The sequence below is a fragment of the Artibeus jamaicensis genome, unplaced genomic scaffold (genome assembly GCF_021234435.1).
Source record: "Artibeus jamaicensis isolate MK-2021 breed Jamaican fruit bat unplaced genomic scaffold, CSHL_Jam_final contig_233, whole genome shotgun sequence".
NCBI classification, from domain to species: Eukaryota; Metazoa; Chordata; class Mammalia; order Chiroptera; family Phyllostomidae; genus Artibeus; species Artibeus jamaicensis.
Genome location: NW_026521486.1, coordinates 23432434 through 23453258, shown reverse-complemented (window position 1 = coordinate 23453258; position 20825 = coordinate 23432434). Strand labels below are relative to the sequence as shown.

The 20825-nt window shown below is 36.3% G+C and overlaps 2 protein-coding genes across 3 annotated transcripts; both read right to left on the bottom strand.

The window, feature by feature from the left end:
* Positions 1–307: 307 nt before the first annotated feature.
* On the bottom strand, positions 308–10309 carry CLEC9A (C-type lectin domain containing 9A). Its single transcript, XM_037167772.2, has 6 exons — positions 10063–10309; positions 8750–8830; positions 3414–3560; positions 2900–3051; positions 1506–1627; positions 308–844 (listed from the first exon to the last, which is right to left on the bottom strand). Exons 1-6 carry the CDS (start codon positions 10151–10153, stop codon positions 712–714), a joined length of 726 nt encoding a protein of 241 aa, XP_037023667.2. The 5' UTR covers positions 10154–10309; the 3' UTR covers positions 308–711.
* Positions 10310–15259: 4950 nt separating this feature from the next.
* On the bottom strand, positions 15260–19777 carry CLEC1B (C-type lectin domain family 1 member B). Of its 2 annotated transcripts, XM_037167857.2 has the most exons (6): positions 19584–19777; positions 19079–19177; positions 17750–17869; positions 17439–17590; positions 17026–17132; positions 15260–15466 (listed from the first exon to the last, which is right to left on the bottom strand). In XM_037167857.2, exons 1-6 carry the CDS (start codon positions 19687–19689, stop codon positions 15322–15324), a joined length of 729 nt encoding a protein of 242 aa, XP_037023752.2. In that variant the 5' UTR covers positions 19690–19777; the 3' UTR covers positions 15260–15321. The 2 variants fall into 2 exon arrangements, with proteins under 2 accessions (XP_037023752.2, XP_037023753.2); XM_037167858.2 differs by lacking the exon at positions 19079–19177.
* Positions 19778–20825: the final 1048 nt, after the last annotated feature.

The window sequence follows — 20825 nt, the reverse complement described above, 5'->3', positions numbered from 1 at the left end:
TTGTGAGTGGCGGGATAGTCAGTGAAGGAGAGGGGAGGCTCACACGCAGCTGCGGTTCACTGGAACCGCGCTGGTGTCTGGTGTCGGCAGCCTGACTTTCCCTTCCACTTTTGTGAAGAGTTCTCGTAGTTCATCTCTCCTGTAGAAATCTATGGTCCTAAAAAAAGGTATTGTCTTATTGGCAGCAGACATCGGCCTTTCTTCCTTCCGATTTGAAAATCCATATCCCTGTGTTCACATCCCCCCAGACTCATAACGATGCCTTGGAAGCCTAGCAAATGAATAAGAGATCTGGCAGACAGGGACCTTAAAAGGCTACATTTATTTATTTACCTAAAAAAAATCAATCATCTAGAACTGCATCATTTCCCCAGTGACTTACAGATTTCTATATGTTTATGGTCACTTTAGATTTTTTTAAAAAGCATGACAAATCACAGTGATTTTTCTTCAGTTTGTTCTCAACCCTTCAGGGTTTTGTCCTCTAAATCAATTTTATTCCTGGCAATTTGAACACTGTCAAAATAATGTCTGGGATATACTGAAGAATATTACCCAGTGTAAATGCAAAAATAAGTTTTGAGTCCCAGGCAGCTAGTTAAGCTCACATATAACGTTACTTTTGCACTTGCTCCTTGGCATTTTGCAACAGGTTTTCCAATGGCCTGTTCCAAATACTATGGCAATGGATCACTTCAAACCCAACTTCTTTCACACAGAGGATGTTAGCACGTACTTCTCACAGATAGCGTATTTCCAACTGCTGCAGTTAGTGGAAGAAAGGCTCTTGTTTCTGAGGTATCCACAGAGCTGGTGAGTTGAAGGCGGTCTCTGTGTTGGGAACCTGGAGAGGCAAATCAGGGTATCCGAGGTTAAGTATGGAGCTTACAGTCATGCTGTTGTGGGTAACTCACGAGAGGTGTGTACCCTTTATTTTGTTCTATTTTCTTTGAATATGGCACTCTTCTGGAGTAATCTTCCAGAGCTGTTCTCGCTCAGTAAAAATATGTTAATATAACTTGAACAAACTATGTATAAAAGCATAAAGACAGGCTCTGAATTAGACTATCTTTCCTGACTCTTAATTCTCAGAATACTAAAGCATCTAATTCTGTTCACCAATTTTCCCTAGGTCTATCTGAAAACCTTAATTATGCAAATTGCTTAATAATTTCTATAATCTCTTTTCCTTAGCACTCTCTAGTCATTAAATTATACAAAGAAAATATACTTGATAATTAAATAATACTGTTCATTCAGACTCAGATTTAGTGTAAATGTCCTGCAGGATAATGGCAGTGAGGATGAGAAGGAAGAAGATTTAGAAGCCATAAAGCTACTCATTAATTATCTCAGCTTTGATTCTAATCAGAAGCCTATGAAATTATGATGCTGGTTGTGTTTCCTGGAGAAAACCTAATAAATAAAAGAAAAGGAACATTTGAATTTCCTCATGTGTTTTTTTTTTCTTGTAACTTTGTGATCTTTCCCCCTGAAACACTTACAGGTCGGAGGAAGGAGAGGAGCCATCTTGCCAAAGCCAAGGTTGGCTAGGTCCATCCTGAGCGAGTCCCACCCAGTAATCATGGTCACTTTTGATCTTCCTCAGGCTGCCAATGATAAAGTCCTATAAGGAACAAGACCTGGATGGTGAATGGGGGGAACCCCAACAATAAACTACCATGACCCATAAAGTGTGCAATTTTTCCTAGACAGAAATTAATGGGAAATTGGTGGAAGGTGAGGATGAGTGGGATGTTGGGGAGTGGGTGGGGAAGAAATGGAGACAACGGTACTTGAACAACAATTTAAAAACTACGTATATATAATATAAAAAAGAAATACATTTTATAGATTTTTTCTGTTGCCATATGATCAATGTATTGTTGAAGACCATGGGAAAGTAAACATCTGGCCTTAAAAGAGTTTTACCAGATTTAGAGTCTGGCAGATACATATGTCAAAAAAGGTAAATGTTATACTGAACTCTCACTATCAGAAGAAGAAATAAAATATCCTTGGCAACACAGAGCACATAGGTCATTCTTTCTCAGTAGACTTCTACATGAAAAAGTTTAAAAGATTCCAGAAGCAACTTAACTAAAGGCATATTGTATTAGAAGAAACATTACTAGCACTTGTCAACAAATTTGCCCAGAAAGCATAGTGAAAACCCAATATTGTAATAAATTAGTTCAAGTTACCTTCTTACTACATACACTTAACAAATTCTTCTCCCATTATTCTTGTAAAAATAAACTTTGACTAATTACTGAACACAGTGGCATACACTTTTAATAAGGCCAGTAATGTGTAACTGTGCATTCTGCTTCACGCATATATATGGGTAGAATGATTTTAGAAAAACATCTAATTGTCTGCTTGTTAAGATATTAGTAAATTGGGTTAAATGTCAGTTAAACAATTCATTTAGTAAATGCTCATTTTCACACACCTGTCCATTTCATGACATCACCTCACTTTTTGTACTTCTGATTTTCCATAATAATTGAAATTTTTTATGGGTTATTATACTTCTCTACATCATTAAACATAATTATTTAAAACATATATACAATCATAGTATGTGTATCTTAGAGTAGATTAGCCTGTCACAAAACGGTACTTCTCTTACTCCTTCCCATTTTTGATTAACAAAGGACAGAACTAACATATGCCCGTTGGTTTGGGGATAGTATCCTGTTTTATTGTTTGTTCATCCGATTAAAAGGAACACAAACCATACTAATTTTTACTTTCTTTCTTTTAAACTTTTATTACCACTAACATATTACTGTTATAAACTATCAAGGAATTCTATTTTGTTACAATCATTCCTTTCTTTTAATGGGTAACATGATATTTTCAGAATGACATGAAACCATAAAACAGTGTTTACCATTTCTTCTTTGCTCTCTATTTGTAGAAGGTCAGAACCCTCCTTCAAACAATCCTCTTTGCTGTTTTGCCAAATTTTCCAATTTTCAAAGACACGGTAACAACTTTTTCCATTCTGAATCCAGTTGTCTGGACAACAGCTGCAGACAGAAGCTTTGAATAAAATATTTTGAGTAATATTGAGTAATTTGGAACAACAATTAAAGAAGCATGTATATTTGAATGATTGGATCAAACATCTGCCTACTAATGTCACAAATTTCACTTTGAAATCAGAGTGAATGTTTTCTTTATCTGCATTTCTTGGAACCTCTGTATTTTCTACATACTGCTGATATACATAAATAAGATTGAATTGGAGAGTGGATCATAATTATGTCTTTTCTATTATAAGATGCTGACCATGATTTTGTAGAGAATGAAATGTGTGTCATTGCTAGTTGTTTTTTTTTCTTTAGGGTTTGGTGCATAGATTTGCATGTGCGAAGTAAAAACTTATTTCCCATATCAGTTACCTGAACTGAAAGGGTTTTGCCTCAAGGCTTGGTAATGCTTTAGCTGGAGGTCATGGCTCCTCTTCCACTCTGTGAAGTTCGACAGTGCTATATCCTGCTGGGTGAGCTTCTCTTCCTGCTTCCTTACAATAGCGGACACCTGGAACCCTTCAAACAAGAAGAACCACTTCTAATAAATTCCTGACAAGTTATGAGTCATTCTTCAACACAGTCTAAAGACAACCACCCATCTCTAATAATTTTTTGTGACTTTATTTGCATGAAGTTTTTAAATTACATTGTTTAAGAATTGCCTACTGTGCTATGCTGTACACATGAAACTAATACAAAATAATTTTGAATTTAAATTGTAATTGAAAAATCAAATAAAAATACATATCTAAAGGAAATGTGGGGAAAGGCTTTATTAATAAAATTGATACTTATTTTAAAACCAAAACAATTTATATTGTTCAAAAATAAAAAACTAAAAAGGGTACACAGCAAAAAGTGTCTTTGCTGCCCCGTCTTCTTAGTCACCCAGCTCTACTTTTCCAGAGCAGCCAGGCTTACCAATTTTATTTTCATTCTTCTAGAGGAATTTTGAATTTTGAAAAATGAACATTAAATGCCCTTACTCGCCTTTACACAAATGGTAGCAATTGGGTTACATGGCTTTGTACCTTTTATTTTAACCCTTAAAATTTATTTCGGACACAATTTTATGTCAGTATATAAAGAGCTTTCTGGTCATTTCACTATAACTGTATGGCAGACCCTTCTGTGGATCTGCCATGTATCTAATGCATCATGATTTAGTTGAGTGATTTTCCATTGACTTTTGTAATCTTTTGGTATTACAGAGGTAAATACGGTAATAAGTTAACCTTAATTATACAGAATTTCGCGCATGTGCAAGTCCATTTTTAAGATAAATTGCTAGAACAGGTAATGTGCACTTATTTAAACCATGTTAGATACTTCCAAATGTATCTAATGTCATATATGCTGATGCAAATGATACCTCAATATCATCTGAATTTGCAATTATCTTATGTTTGATGTTGAATTTTTGGGTATATGTAAATAAAAGTCAGCTGTATTTCTTTTTATATGAAGTGTATAATTATATCCCATGTAATTTTTTTCATTGGTTTCTAGTCTTTTCCTTTCTGTTTCATATGAGGCCCTTATTGACCTTGAGAGTTAATTCAGGCAGGCTTAGAACCTGCCTGAGCAGGACTTCTAAAGTGTCCACATGTAACTGACCTCTGGACAAGACATCAAGCATACTATTAGCGTAGCTTAGTAATCATCAGTCTGAGAATTTGGGGGGCCAGATTATACTAGCTTGTCAGCATTGTTTCTTGATGACATATGACTGATGCTTTGCCCCTGGTTACAAGGAGACCCTGAGAAGTCTTTGCTGTTGAGAGTGGTGACATTGCAGGAATGTGCATGGGTGATCAGCAAAATGTTCCCAGCAAGACTCCATTTGGGGGTCCCTGGTACCAGGGTGCTCGGTGTATACCACGGTGGTTTTTCTGATTTAAGAGAGACATTGTGCTCTGAAAGGATATTGCAAGGGGAAGAAAGAGCACCTGCCTATAGCTGGTCTCCCCAGACCTCTTACTGTAATCTTTATCTTTACGTTATTGCTGTCGTTAGATTATACCCTCTTCTTGTAATAAACTATAGAGTCTTAAGCACTGTGACTTTGGGCCTTATAGTCCTACAAGTCCTCTGTAACAGCCAGTCCTGTTTAACTGATTCTAGTAGTGTAAGTTATATTTTGATAAAGTTTGCCTTCTGTGTGATACAAGCTACAGCAACATTTTCCCACTTTGTCTTTGGACTTGGCCTGTTGTAGTTTACCCCACATTGATCAGATTTTTTTTTTGTCATTTGTAATAAGAGTTTTATGCTGGAGATTAAACTTGTATGTTTATTTTATATTTGCTTTTTGATGCTGCTGGAATTTTTTGTTGTAAATTATAAGATATGACTTCAACATTTTCCCCTAAATGGCTACATATTTTCTCATGCCATTTACTGAATCTTTCCCCTCCATACTCTTTAGCTGCCATCTTTAACTTACTGTGAATTTCTAATGAAGTACTTAATTAGGCAATATTTCTATTGTTCTAAGTATATTCAATTCACCTAACTTGTCTTTTCATCTGTCAGTACCACACAGCCTTAGTGGTTTTAGGGTTTTAATTTATTTTAATATCTGATAGACCCAATCCTCGTAATTACACATTGCATTTACCTGAATTTTTGGTGGTTGTCATCTTACAAGTCTGGTTAACTTATTAAGCCAGTTCTTTCAAAAAATCCTGTTATAAAGCATCTATTCCTATTTTGTGAAATATTTTTCTCAACATTGATATTAATTTTTTATCCTATTTTATTTTTGTAGAATTTCTTGAACCAGTGGCTCAATGTTTTTAGTCAATTATGGAAAGTATTTATCCGCTACATGTTACAATATTACTTTTGCCCAGCGCTCCCTGACTTTTCTTGGGTTTATGATGGCACATGTGCTTGTCAGCTCTGTCTCAGGGCAGACTTGGCTCCAGTTCTGGTCTGCTCCTAATAGAAATTATTGTCATGAAGGGGAAGTTTATGGGTAAAAAAAGCAATTTGCATCTGCATGCTGTTTGTCTCCCAGTTAACTGGTCAACATTCATCATCAAATATTTAATTTGCACATCTGCATATTGCACATCTGCATATTCTGATCTGTTTTAGTCATCAGCATTGCTACTGAGATGAAAATGCTAAAACTCCAGAGCCATGGACTAGAGAAAAGAGGTGCCCATGTCCTGTCCGTCTGTGGGCAGAGCATGTGACCCAGGCTGTCCGTGGCTTTCTTCCTAACAAAAGGCTGCATCTCACCAGAGTGGGGAGTAGGACAGTGGTGTTATGCGTTTTATCTAATCAATAATTTTGCTTGTGTAGATAATAAAAAAATAATAATCTTCTTTATAGGAATTTGAAGCATTATTCTAAAATTTTTAGTTTAGCTGAGTACTTTAGATTAGCTATATCTTTAAGGTTATTGTTGCTTTGCTTATTACTACTTGAAAGGCTTATGTTCCATAAAACTGCAATAAAACTCAGAAAGGGAAATGAGGCTTTTCTTTAGTTCTTCCCAAGTGAGAAGGAACGCACTGTGCCTTTAACTAGTGTTAGGGTTATAATTAATTTGCATTAAGTGAGTAATATAGATTAAACACTATGATTACCTGGGAAAATATAATATACCATATTTTTATGAAGGGAGAGGAAGACAATAAAAGCATTTGTTTTAAGATGTTATATGTTGTACCTAATTAATGCATCAGGAAAATAAAAAAAGTATTTAAAAACAAATGAACAAATCTGAATTCTTAGGCAATATTTTGGACTGTAGAGTTTTTAAAATAGTAAGACAATTAACATAAGTAACATGGTAAGGAAAAAAGACAAGAGTCAGATGGAAACAGAAAATCAATTCAACTTTAAATTTGCCATGCCTACTCCTCCTCTTCCTTTCCCTGTGTGCTTTATGATGTATGTGTGCACGTCCTGAATTTAAATGGCCCCTTAATGACAGGCACTTGAGTTCCATCTAATCTTTTGTCCCCCTTATTGCTACATATGCAGGTTTATCTACAGAAAAAAACTTTCAAAAGTGGGATTTCTGGGTCAAAATCAATTAATACCATTTAAGATAACCAGAGTTTGTTAAGCACATGATTGTCTTGGTTATCTAACTAGACTTTATGAACTATGCAGAAAAGAAAAATTAAGTATCCACTATACAGCAAATTTTTTGAGAACATGAAAAATGCACAGTATGTTTTTATTAATATCTTTAGTATGTACTGTATGTTTTGGGGTTATATAATAATTGATGATTGGATATTAATGTATTTTCATATTTTAAAAGTTCTATATTTTAGTCATTTGACAATGTTGCTTGGAAATTTTTTTCATTGAAAGAGTTTATGTAGTTTCTTTTATTTTCTTATCCCCAGTAGTTTAAAAACTAACATTTAATTTATTATGCATAACTGATACTTAAACCATATCTTTTAATATTTGCAAAGTCAGTTAAATATGAATTCATGTTTTTAAAATATGGCTTGTTTTAGTTAGAATACAACTTGGCACAGTATTCCATTAAAAGTTCCCAGTTTTTACAGGAGAAACTAAATTATTATATGTCAGTTTACTTATCTGTTAGTTCTTTTTCAACTCTGCAGCTATGATTCCAGTATATTTGCTTGATAGATATTTAAATGTGAGTTTCTTTAGAAAAGTAGCCTGGCATTTGTGATCATACACACACACACACACACACACACACACACACACATATTTTAATAAAGCACAGATGGAAGGTTGGGTGAGATCAGGAAATCTTTCTGGAATCTCTAGCGCTTAGGGGAGATATCCAAAGTCACCATTACTTTTGGAGCTCTAACAAATTATTAAATCATTCTTCTCAGTACCATCAGGAAAATGAATTTGTAACTAACATGAACAAGGTCAAGTTTCTTACACCTTGTGGAAGCAAATCTGAACCCTTTACTTCCTCATTTCAGAACTCATAGTTCTCCCTCACCAGCTAATGCCTGCTAGGAAAAAAGTGATTTACTAAAGCATACGAGAAAGAAAACTATCTTGACAATAACCTTCACCTCTGTCTCAGCAAATTTCTTAGTGCTAGCATGAGTGATAATCAAGGTTCTTAGTCACTTTTCTGGAAACTGCAGCTTCATAATAAATATATTTCATAAAAAATTTACTTGCTAGAGGTAAAAACATCTCAAATTTGGACTAAAGGGAATAAATAAATATGATTAAATATTAGTCAAATAAAGCTCTCAGGCTTGCATTAAACATTAAATTGCACCCTATCTAATATAAAGTGAAAAGTGAACTCTTATTAAAATAATTTACACAAGTCAAGTTTAGAATAAATGCATATTAGCAAAGGTAGAGCATTTACTAAAATTTAGCATACTTTGGCATGCTAACACGATCCACAAATTGAATCATAATATGAGTAAATATTTACATGTTTGTTCCCAAAGAGACTTATGGAGTTAGATTTGAGTTAAACATCAAACAAGTGAACATTAAAAGTTATAACAGCATTCAGGTATTTAGAGTGTTATAGCATTAATTAAATTAGGAAGTCATTATTTTGCCATTTTATATGCATTTAGGTATTTATAATTGATTTATTTATCCATTTGTAAATCATGAAGTTTTATTTATTATAATGTACATATATAATTTTCTATAAAACTACATGTCATATAATATATGTAGATTATTTTAAGGTACCTTTTTATACTTACACTTAATAGCCAAGAAAACGGAGGCAGCTAAGGAGCCCACACAGATAATACATGCTATCACCATCACAAGACACCATGTTCCTAAATAAGGAGCAGGAATGATAAAACTGAGTCAGAAAATGTCGGTGAACAGCTGGGCCAGGAATAGACTAGGCTGAGTCTATGTAACTGTAACAGGAAAAGGAGAACTCACACTTTTTGAAATTCAAGTTATAACTTGGATTACATTTGACTGCAAGAAATGTCAAATTGAACAGCTTCAATAACACACTTCTCTTACCCTCATATGAGACCACAACCTTACTAACTAGTTATGTTTGCTTTGTTGCATCTCCTCATCTCTCCTAAGTGTCACTCGAACATGATTGGTTTGAAGATATTTCTTTCTAAACATAGTGTTGGATGAGGAACATTTTTTCCAGGTAATTTTGCAACTGTTCTGGAAGGAAAAATGAAGGTTATGTAATCGGTTATATTCTAAAATGTGTCTTTGGATGGTGTGGTAGCTGAATAACGGACCAGCCCTAGACATCCAGGTCCTGATCCCTGGAATCTTTGAAGAAGTAAATTAATGATTTTAGGATGGGGAGATTATTCTGTTCTGTCCGCGCCCTTCTAAGTGAGAGGTAGGAGATCAGAGGTACAGTGTGTGATACCATGATGGGAGAAGGCATGATGCTGCTGTCTTCGAAGATAGAGGAAGAAGCCATGAGCCGTGAGAAGCAGGAAATGCTGCACTAGAACTGGAAACAGACAAGGGAATGGACTCTCTCCTAGAGCCTCGATTGCAGCCCCGTGAGACCCTTGTCTGACTTCTCATCTCCAGACCTGTAAGGCAATAGGTCTGTGTTGTACTGAGCTCACTGTGGTAATTTGTTACCTCAACCATAGGAAACGAATACAAAGATTAAACTTAATAAAGACAGACAGAACTGATTACTATAGCAGACAGTTCCAGGCTGATGAGAGCTTGCCAGTTTTTCAATGTCTGTTTTCTCTTTATTTCTTAACATTTATCAGATAATTTGTGAAAGAGTATTTTATGCAAACCTGAAGTAATAAAAACATGATTTTTTTCACTTTTTTCCCCCAATCCAGGAATTCTTTCTCTTGGAGAGAAAGTGCTATATATTTGCCAAGTCCTTTTGCCTTTTCATCTTTACTTACCCCTCTGTTTATTTTTGAATGTTAGCATACCATGCACGTTACCATACTCTGACATGGGTTGCCTCATTAGAAAAATCACCTGGGGTCAATATACAGTAAGAAATAAAACATAAACTGCAAATTCTTGGATTAAATAGAGTGGTTACCTGAACATTTGGTGGAAGACAGATGTTTCTGATAAGCACTCGGCTTTGGAGTGTCCCACTGAAGGGACGTGTAGATTTCTTCACCCTGCATGTCTGAGGCGCTTTGATAGGTGAGGCAGTCCACAGGAGAAGCTAAGACAAGTAACTCCCTTTGCAGTCAGGAACAGATTGGCGAAAGAACTGAAATTGGCAATTTTTACATAAAATGTTAGGGTTTAAGGAATAGAATAAATGCATCTTCATCCAGAAAGTAGAAGTTCATAAAGTTTAAGCCAAAGCACAACTTGCTAAAGAAGGAAATGAGAAGGGAACTGAATTCAAACAGCCAATGATTAAACATGTTAGTGGTCTGATTTCTAAGACGTAGCAGATGCTGAAGGTAATCACACTGGGTCACTGCTAACATGAAAAATAAGTGCGAAAATGCACTTATATTTGGTATAGAACACAAAGTATGGGAATGATCTAAATAGCAAAGGTACAAGAGCATGGGCAAACCACGGTGTAAGATGTCAATCACTTTGGATCCTTCAGTAAGAAAGCAGGGAAGGGATTGCATCCCTAAAATAAATTGACAAACTGTATTATTTAGGCTAATGCAGTTGCTGTGACAAGCAAATAGCAAAATGTCTGTCACTTAACACAATAAAAATTAATTTCTTGTTCACATAACATTCTAGCTTTAGTAATCCTGGTTAGTGGGTAGTTTTCATCCAAATGGAATCCAGGCTTTTTCTGTCTTGTGAAACATTCAAGTCTTCTACTTCTAGTCACTGGAACAGAAGAGAAGGTGGAAAAGCCACATCAGCTGCTTCAAAGCCATGACCTAGAAGTAACATGTATTACCCTTCACGTGCACTAATGTAATGCCCTTGGATCTGAAGGTTGGTTCGGATAATATAACTTTTGCCTAGCTAGCAAACTTTCCATGTCAACTTTACTCTAGACAGGAAATATGAATTATTTAGTAGACAAATGGCCATTTCTGCCCCATGCTGTGACTATTGCTCTGGTATTGAGAAATTCAATACTTTGTCATTGGTTATTTGTCCCTTTGGCCAAAGGTCATATTTTAATAATTTACCGCCTGCCAACCCCAACATTCTGCAAAATTGCGGTGTGCTGTTTTTGTTTCAGTGTTTCACTAGATCAATCGTTGATCTCTGTAGCAGAAGGAAACAAATGGCACTCAAGGGTAACCTAAGGGCAGTGATACAGACGCTGTTTATAAAGTTTTGGGGAAGATTAACAGAAGCAAAATGGAAGGTGATATACATTTTGGGATGCTGTTGTTACCCTTAGTCCTGAAGGGTTCGGGGAAGGGTGTTTAATGAAACTTTGTCACCTGACAGAGGCTGTGGTCCAAGATAGAAAACATCAGCCTCCGCCAAACCAAGACATGGTAGAAAGAGAGCCTGGGAACCAAGTCCCCTGACCACTCTTTCCCTTCACCCTCTGATCACTGGCAGCACCTCCCTGCAGCTAACTCAGCTGGCAGCCAGAGGCCAACTCCGCCCAAGTGAGGCTGATACAGGGTGCAGCCAAGGGGGGAGGTGCAAAAAAAGATTTGGAATGGTGTCCAGAACTCCACCTAAAGCGTATAGGAATATTGGAGAGACATATAAGATGTCTTTCCTCCTTCCCCCCACAGGTGTGAGTTGGGGGAAGGGACACATGGAGCAGGAACATGCAGGGCTGTTTTGTACAGCCACAGCCTTGCAGCTAATCCATGGCGTGGTCATTTAACATATCTGTAGCCTTCGGCGGGTCACTTGGATATGTTAAATGGCTGTGGCCAGGCTTGGAGGTAGGGGGCTGAAGTCATTTACCCCACAATTTGTAACTGGGGGCAGGTCCCCCAAGTTACAGCTCCTGCATGGGAGCTTGGAGAAGATCGGCTCCAGGACAGGGGGCAATACCTGCCCAGACTAACAATGGCAGCCCAGTAAACTTGTAATAATACAAAAGTACTGCAGGTATAACTGATCATGGGAGGAGTTGGAAATAGGGGTACAGAGGAAGATTGGCCTGAGGATTTAAAAAGCCAGACACAGCAGCCACTGAGGGGAGAGCCACGCGGTTTCAGCAAAGTAAGGGTCCCCTCTTGGTCAGGTGAGGGAGAGCCATGTGGTTTTGGCAGAGTGCAGACCCCCTCTTTCCCAGGTGAAAGGAAAAACCACACAGCTTTGCCAGAATGGAGATCCCGGCAGCCAGGTGAAGAAGAAAGACACATGCTTTTGGTGGAGTGCGGACCCCTGCAGTTTTGGTAGAAAAGGCTCATGCGGGTTTGGGGTGCCCCCTTTGGCAGCGTGGCCTGGGAAGCAGAAGAGACTTTGACTGGAACTTGGTACAAAGAACTCTTGCTAGTGGACCATGAGAGGGTACCACATGACTTTGGATTAACTAGAGATTCTGCAGGGCGACACAGCTGATGGTGCCAGCAGCCTGAAAAACAGACGTGTGCTCTTTTCCTGATTTATGGTACCCAGAGTTGGGACAGTGGGAGAATGGAGAGCTGTGTGTGTGTGTGTGTGTGTGTGTGTGTGTGTGTGTGTGTAGGTGTATACCCTAAATGACTTTGATATTTTATTGGAGGCATTAGGCCTGAATAGCATTAAATAAACATTTTTTTCCACAAATCTCTGGCATTGAGAGATGTCTTTCCAATTGGCGGCAGACAGAAGAGACCAGTAGATATTAGTATTCCGTCCTTGAGAGGGGCCCCTGTTGTTCTGTAGCAGTTTCTGGCGTCCCTGGGTGGGCCATATATTGCCCCCACCGGACCTGTTGTTCGGTAACAAGGCTGTTCATTTGTGTTCTGCCTCCCAAGGCACAGGGTGGGGATAACAAGGTCTCAAGAAGCAAATAAAGAATGTTCAGAAAATTCTCCAAGTATTTGACATGACTTTCATGTGACCTGAGATTCTGATCTGAAACCTAATTGTGACCTAATCAGGGAAATGATTTTTATCTTCAGGAGAAAAAATAAAGACACCAAAAGTATATCAAATGTACATTAAGACTAAACTCAGAAACATAGTTGAATGTGTTGTCAGTAATTTCCAGATTCTGTCGGATTTTATCAGCACTGACTATGATGCTGAGAAAGATGTAGTTTTTCCAAATATAGTGTATTCTCTATAAATTTCTTTGGGAACCACTGGGTCCTCCCAATAAAAGATTAATATGTTACTTGTGTCACATTTGATGGTTTTAATCAGACCATTTTTTATTTCTTATTCATTATAGTCCAAATACTGTTTCAAAGGACTTTGAAATGAATTATTCTGATTATCACACAACCTATAAAGTAGGTTCTACTATCAGTATATTGTATCTTCACTGTAAGCCAAGGCACAGAGAAGTCAAGTTATTTACTCAAGTCAAAGAGCTGGTATTTAAAACCAGGTGGTCTGGTCACAGTATCCATGTGATTCTGATTTCATGTACACAATACTTTTGATATGAGTATAAACAATAAAAATAAAAAACACTCCTGTTACATTTTTCAGATTGCATTTTTGCCATGTACTAAGATATTATTTGAAATTTTGCTGCGCCATGGTGATGTATAAATGTGTTTATTCAATTTAGTAGAGATAAGACATTAGAGTCCAGAGATATAACTGCTTTTTAGGTGGTTTTTAGAATTATTAGTTCCTATTTGGTTTCTCTAAATAAATAAGTAAAAATAGAAAAAGAATGATACTAACCTCCCAAAGCCAAGATCTCAAGACATTTAAAGTAGAAACAGAATCTGAGGTGTTTTTTTAAATGTCTTTAAATGTTAGTATACAAAGCTATAAAATTAGTACATATTTATTACGTTCATCACATGCTTGGTACTCTGCTTAATACTTTATATAATTACACTAATAATCCTCAGAATTACCTTATGAATAAGGTTGTAATATTAAACTCATTTTATAAATGAAGAAACTGAATTTGAAAGAGACTAAGTAACTTACCAAAAGCCACATAGGATTTCAGTTCTAATGTAATGTTTCTTGAAATATATCAGAGATGACTTATAGGAGAGTTTATTAAAAGATAGGGCTGTCTCCTCAGCCTTTCAACTGAGTACCGTAACTATTTGTGTTTGAATGTCTAATGTTTTAACAAACATCTCAGCTGAGATGTTCGAGAATCATGTTTATAAATTTTATCACCACTAATTTAAAAAGAAAGATTACATTCAGGGAAACTGTGGCAAGGAAATGCAATTTTTGCCTGTTATCCTAAAGGGTGCCTCTTCACATAGCTATAAATATTTCATGAGCTACTCAGCAAAAACCAAGTATAGAGCTCTCAGGAAAAGAACTAGATAAAGCATTTTGACTTGCTGTTCTGTCTCTTAGCCTACGGCCTCGTTAAGAACCATTTACTCATTTTAAAGCCCCATCAGGTTTCTTGCAAACTTTATTTTCTTTCTTTGAAGAAAAAAAATGACTGCTGTTGAGTCTTACAAGAGTTAAACTTGTAATAGATATTATATGTGTATAGTGTTTTACTGATTGTGGTGTTTTATAATGAATTATCTCACTCCATAAGAATAAAATATTTTTCTGTTCCTTGTGAGGCAGAAACTGTGCTTGGTGTTGGGCATAGGAGAGCGAATAGGAAAGTCACGGTGTCTGCCTTCAAGGAGTTTCTGATACAGTTAATGCTCTGAAGTTTTATGTTGTAGAACTGTGAGGTCTACCAGCCAGCTATTATCTTATTTTAAATATAGGAAAAAGGAAGTTAAAGAGATTACGTGACATGGTTGTGCTTTAAGTAAATGATCACACCATCTAAATTATTCTACAGATTCCGAGTTTCGTGTCCTTTCTACTACCTTATGCTGTCTTTCAAACTTAGATATTTTATATAGTTTTCAAACTTGAATCTTTTTTACAGCTTAAGTCAACTAAGCCCTAACTTTTCTTGTTCCAACTTAAAATGGATGTGTTTATGTCTGAAGATATAGTGAGTCATAAAATGTTGAGATAGTTAGAAATGGAAGGTGAGAAGAAAATTAATAAAAAGAGAGAGGAACTGGGAATCTTTCGGACATATAAAAAGGAGACTTAGTAATAAAGGGTTGCATAAAGAAAGGACTAAGAGGTATTGGTAAAAAAAAAAAAAAACCTAATGTAAAGATGACTCCAAGGGGAATAAAGGGGAAAATAAGCAATTTTATGGCTAGTGATGCTTTCATTCAGATCTTTTATTACACAATCAAACATTTGTCTGTGCCATCCTGCCCATCTTTTTGCATTAAAGTAGTTTGTCCCCCTTTGCCATGTCTGCCTTTCTCTCACACATTAAATAATGTTTGTTCTGGCAGAAGGTAGGGTGAATTTTCCCAATATGAAAATAAGCACAATTCATGTTTTCTCTTGCATTTTCAGAAAGTTCAGACCTGTGAATGAAAAAGGTAGAATGAGTCCTTTGGAAGCCAAACAATGAACAGTCAAACTGTGTGTGTAATTTTGTTACATAAAATGGAGACAAACTTATGGGAAAAATAAAGTTAGAAAGAACCTTCAGATGGCTGAGAGACTGCCAGTGTTCTTGGAAGTATAAACTACGTACATTTGAAATGCTCAGTGCTATGTACATTTAAATTACTAATTTAATGTGGAATAAGATTAAGCTGCAGGTGAACAGTAGTGCAAGTGAATAGTACGAGTAGTTGCAAGTGAATAGTAGCCTAGAGGAAGAGATGGATGGGGATCTGAAGAGACTGGAAAGACTTTATCATTTTATATTGTTATAGACGATTATCCTTGAGTTCTGTCTTGAAGGAAGGGTAGGATTTGGATGAGCAGGGAGGAGGCAGGAGAGCCTCGTAGGGCAAGTGGCTGTACAGGATGGAAATGAGTCCATGAAAAAATTAGTTGATTAAATATTTTTGAAATAAAAGTTTATGTTATAAGGTAGCAAATATAAGACTGCACACTATATTGTGGTTGTTTATTCTCTCTACTACATTGCTTATGATAAGAAAACAAAACATGTGCATTTATTAACTCATTTGTCAAGTATCTATGGGATACCTAGCATGTATCAAAGTTGTTTTCTATGGTGGTGATAAAGTGGCTAAGAAAGACAAGATCCTTTCTGTTGGGGAACTTACATATAGTCGGGGGATACTGATTTTGCTGAAGGAACAGAGGGAATACCAATCTGCTTGCAATATTGTGAATGAGGCAGCAAGTGATAAGAGATAAAGTCCAAGGTCTACGAAAAGGCTTGCTGTAGCTGCAGGACCTTCATCTCCTACTCATAGTAAGTACTTAATAAATATTTGTAAATAAATTAACTAAAGATCTCAGTAATAATCAGATTGTACAAATTTGGGTTAATCAGTTTAACTTTTAATGAGAGAGATACTGCAGTTATGATATGAACAAAAGGTATTGAGACTGAAGATTGAAAAGCCACATTAAATAACTCAACATAATTGGCTCCTTTGCCTGAATTATTTGTGGAAGGATGGAGCCTTCTGATGTGGACATTAGAACCACTTTGTGAATGATGATGTGCCTGATTCTTGGAGACCCCTAAGGTGGAAGATTAGGTCACTATTACTAAAAAGTCAAAAGAACCCACAAGTAACTTTCAACCATAAAATAGTAAGGGTAATTTTGTTCTAAAAATATGTGAAGAGAATTAGATTGAGTTAAAAATTATATTTCATAGTAAAAAGTAATGTGGTTAATAGAAACACATAAGAAAAAATACTGGGAATAGGAGTGTGTGTGATAAACAACAGAGGACTGGGAATTAGAATTGTCTTACTACCAGTGTGCCTTTGTTAGGATTAGGGTGTAAATTGTCCACCTTCTGCTTATGTAATACACAGTAGGGCATAGAGCTACCACCCAACTTTTAAGTAACTTGTACTCAAAAGGATAAAGTATCTCAGGAAAAAACATTGCTAGTTGTGGCTTGAATTCTGAGATTCCAATGGCTTACATATTTTTGGAGAAAACTGAGCCATCTTCCCACTTCCAGACTTTATCAGAGTTCTGGCGAGACAATCCAACCCAACGTATTAATGCAGTCCTGGATTTGATGTATTTCTGTTGCAGACACAGATAAATATAATGGTCAGAAGGCATATACAGTTCTTTGTCTTCATAAAGACAAAGCTTCTCATAATAAGACTCTGGGACAAAAAAAAGTTAGATTATATATCTATGTTAATTAATTTTATTTGATATTTAGAATTGTAGCAAGTTCACTTGTAGAATAAAAAGTACTCAGTAAAAAATGTAATTTTTACTGAGCTTGATAAGTTTCTCAGATCATCACAAACTGGAAAGCATGTTTCACTTCAGATTTTTTTCCTTATGATTTCAAAATATTTGCCGTGGGAATCTCCTTACCAGTATGTCCTGGTTGGCAATCGTCAACAGAGTGGCATTCCTATCGATACAGTACTGCTTACTCTCTTCCCAGGTTAAGTTGTGCCTGAAAAACCCATAGCACCTATCTTCATAAGGTCTCCAGTTTGGGGCACATGTGGTATTCTTATGCCCTTAAAGAGAAATCAAGCGTAGGAATCTTTTTATTCTAAATAGGGCTTACTTTTCCCCCAAATTCAATGTTTCCTGTCAATCTCAAGATTTCCCAGAGTTACCATCACAGAAGAACTTCAGGGGTAGGGAAGATAAAGAAGTTATGAAATCATACTTACTGAAATCATCCTTTTCTTTTGATTGATTTATTAAATCTTGGGAGGACTGGTTTGTTAAGTGTTGCAGAGTCCCTGGGAGACTTTTATTCTCAATTTGTAGGCAGTTTTGCTGTGTGACAACTAGATATAAAAATTAGTTAATAATTTGTAATAAAGGATAATAAGGGTAATGCAAAGAGCTTCCAATAAAGTAATTTCACTAGGATTATCAGTGCATGAAATGTTTGCAGATGCACATGAGTGAGTGAATTCTGCAAGGATGGTCAGGGGAAAGGGAGGCATAAAAAATGAGAGCTGAGAATAAGTGAGCTATTGGAAGGAGATAATCATACATAAGAAACTGTCTTGATCAAATCACGTGCCCATAGTGGCTGTTTTGAAAGTTTCCTTACGTACAGATTTCTAGGTGGATTTCACAAAGGTGAAGAAACTCTGTTATTTTGTTTTTCATGTAATGCCAAAACACTCATTTAATTTAAAAAAACATATTGAAAGTCATGGGAACAAGGAACCAACTGACAGGGACCAGAGGAGAGGGCAGAGGGGGACAAGGGAGGGAAGAAGGGAAAGGGTCTAGTTAAAGAACGAGGATAAACGGACTTGGACAACAGTGTGGGGGGCTGACTGTGGGGGGCTGGGCAGGGGAAAACAATGGGGGAGATTGGGACAACTGTGCTAGAACAACAATAAAAAAGAAATCTTGAGGTGATATGTTGTATATATGTATAAATGTATATGTTTGGAAACTAAGTATATTTGGGTACTAAAAAATATATATTAATTTTTAATGCAGAAAGTACTCAGGTGTTCAGATAAATAAAAATGGTGAATGTATAATTCTAAAATATAAAAATAAACAAGATCAGAAGCAACAACAGTATCGATGATAATATGACATTGGAAGGCTTTTGGATTTATAGGAAAATAAATTCCCTTTTAGGAAGAGGGAATGGAATGAGCCAAATCTCAGGCAGAGGGACAGAATTTATCTGTGAAACTGAGCTAACACCATGTTGGCTGGATCTTGAGATATACAGGATGAGAGGATGAAGTTTCAAATGATTAAGTGAGTCTGTGCTGAGGAGAACTCAAAGACTAGTTTAAATTTATTGAAAATCATGTTTAACTAATAAAAATGGAAAATACGATTTTACTCTATAGGAAGAAGTCAGAGTTCCCCTTTAGTGAGAGGATCTTGGCAGTTGTGTATAGGAAGATGGGAGTAGTGACAAATACATGAACAGTGACAATTTAGCTTAGTGGCATACACCAGGACCCTTGAAAGTTGCCTTTCTCAGATGTAATCATTGGCAATGAGTCAATACTTACACATAACCCCCAGAGCCACCAGCCCAATGACCAGCCCAGTGCACAAGAACAGCAGCACCAGAGCCATCACACGCCACCGTGATGAAGAAGCAGGGTCAGCTGTGGGCAAACAATAAAGAAGAAAGGGGGCAGGCAGTGTGGCGTACTTATGGGGCATGCTCCTGACCCGTCCTCTGGAGGTTCTTTGAGAGCTGTGAACATCACTGGCAGATCTTGCCAGTGTTCTTTCTCCTGGTGATCATTAACAGCAAGCACATTCCCTCTGGCATTAAACTCTATAGGCCTAAAGTAGTGTTCCCTGCTTGTATCTTTTCTTGTTTATAGTCTAAACAAGTCTATCTGATCCTATGTAGATACTATTCAAATGCAGTAGAAAAAGAAGGTTATTCAGGAAAATAAAACTCTATGTGCTATATTAGTAAAAAAAAAAAAAAAAAGGTGGGGGAAACTAGGGTTGGCCCTTTCAATAGTTAATTTTCAAATCATTGGCTCTGGGCATTCTTACCTGTGGGGAGAGCTGGTTTTCGAGTTTCGATATTTAAGGTCATGTATCCATCTTCATCCTGCATGGTGTTCTTTGCACTGCAAGTGAGCTCAGAGTCCAGTGACATGGCAAAATGTAGTGTCCACTTGTATGATTTCAATGTCTGTCAGTCTGTGGTCTTCTTCTCTCTCATGAGGTGGAGCCATGAGGTTTGTTTTTTTGTGTATTATTTTTCTTTGCAGGAAGCCCTTCCCTAGCTTCTTACAGATACATGAACCTTGAACATAAAAACACAAAAATAACAATAACTTGTGGAAAGGAATAGATAACAGCTTTTGTTTTCTGTTTCCTTCTCTTCAACTCCAAATGGGTATTCTTACAGAGGAAAAAAAGTTCATGTTTGGTCTTAACCCTAAGACAGTCTAAATCATTTGTTTAAATGAGCTAATATCTGATGATAATTCAGGGGTAAAACACCAACAAACATATAGTCTATGCCACTGTGAGGGAAAATCCAATATTATTTGCTCTAATATGGGCTAAATTAGATGTTAGAAGGGACCATTCCTAGTTATGATTTAAAACTCAAATGCTTTCATCTTTCTCAAATCAAATTCTTCAGAAATTCAAGGACTCCACATGAAGCAAACTTCATATCTTAGGTTTCAGTGTCAAAGGAAACAATCCAATAAAGTGAAATAGTGCAGACTTAGTATTGCTGTTCAGTAATTTTTGCACTTTTAATTGAATTTATAGGAATAGAAAAATTCCTAGTTTGATGAAAATCATATAATTTCAAGTATAGTGGTGCCATACTTGAAAAACTATTTTAGAATAAGGATGGTTTCCTAGTGCCCTTTACAACATAATACATTTATTCCACACATTTAACTTTATAAAATGAATTTTTAATTGTTACTTTAGCTTATATTGAAAGTGTTTATAAGAACAGCCATAGAAAGCTAGTTGATGTACTTACTATAGGAATACTGGTCAGGGTGTTACTATTTTGTCCTTAGTGTAGTTCTTACATTTCTTTTATTAAACCTTCATGGCCACAAAAGCTGCCCTTCTTCTGAAACTATTGGGAACTTTTATAAGTGATCTTATTTCTACTTCAGTTAGTAGAGTGTTAGGCTCCACTTTCAATGCAGTAATTATATAAGATCTCATGGCAGATATTTTGCTTACTTTCCATTAGCACATCTTGTACACATATTTTTCTTCCTGTTATCTCCTTTATTCTGAATTTTTGGTTGATTC

Bases quoted from the DNA above. Each gene is read 5' to 3' on its own strand.
- CLEC9A (XM_037167772.2), bottom strand. From the start codon at position 10,153: ATGCAGGGTGAAGAAATCTACACGTCCCTTCAGTGGGACACTCCAAAG. The intron at 1,628-2,899 runs GTAAACACTGTT...TGTTCCTTATAG, and splicing joins TAGAGAGCAAAGAAGAAATG to GACTTTATCATTGGCAGCCT. The intron at 845-1,505 runs GTAAGTGTTTCA...TTGCCTCTCCAG, and splicing joins TCCTCTCCTTCCTCCGACCT to GTTCCCAACACAGAGACCGC.
- CLEC1B (XM_037167857.2), bottom strand. From the start codon at position 19,689: ATGTCACTGGACTCTGAGCTCACTTGCAGTGCAAAGAACACCATGCAG. The intron at 17,870-19,078 runs GTAAGTATTGAC...TTTTATATCTAG, and splicing joins GGTGGCTCTGGGGGTTATGT to TTGTCACACAGCAAAACTGC. The intron at 17,133-17,438 runs GTAAGGAGATTC...TGTCTGCAACAG, and splicing joins TTGCCAACCAGGACATACTG to AAATACATCAAATCCAGGAC.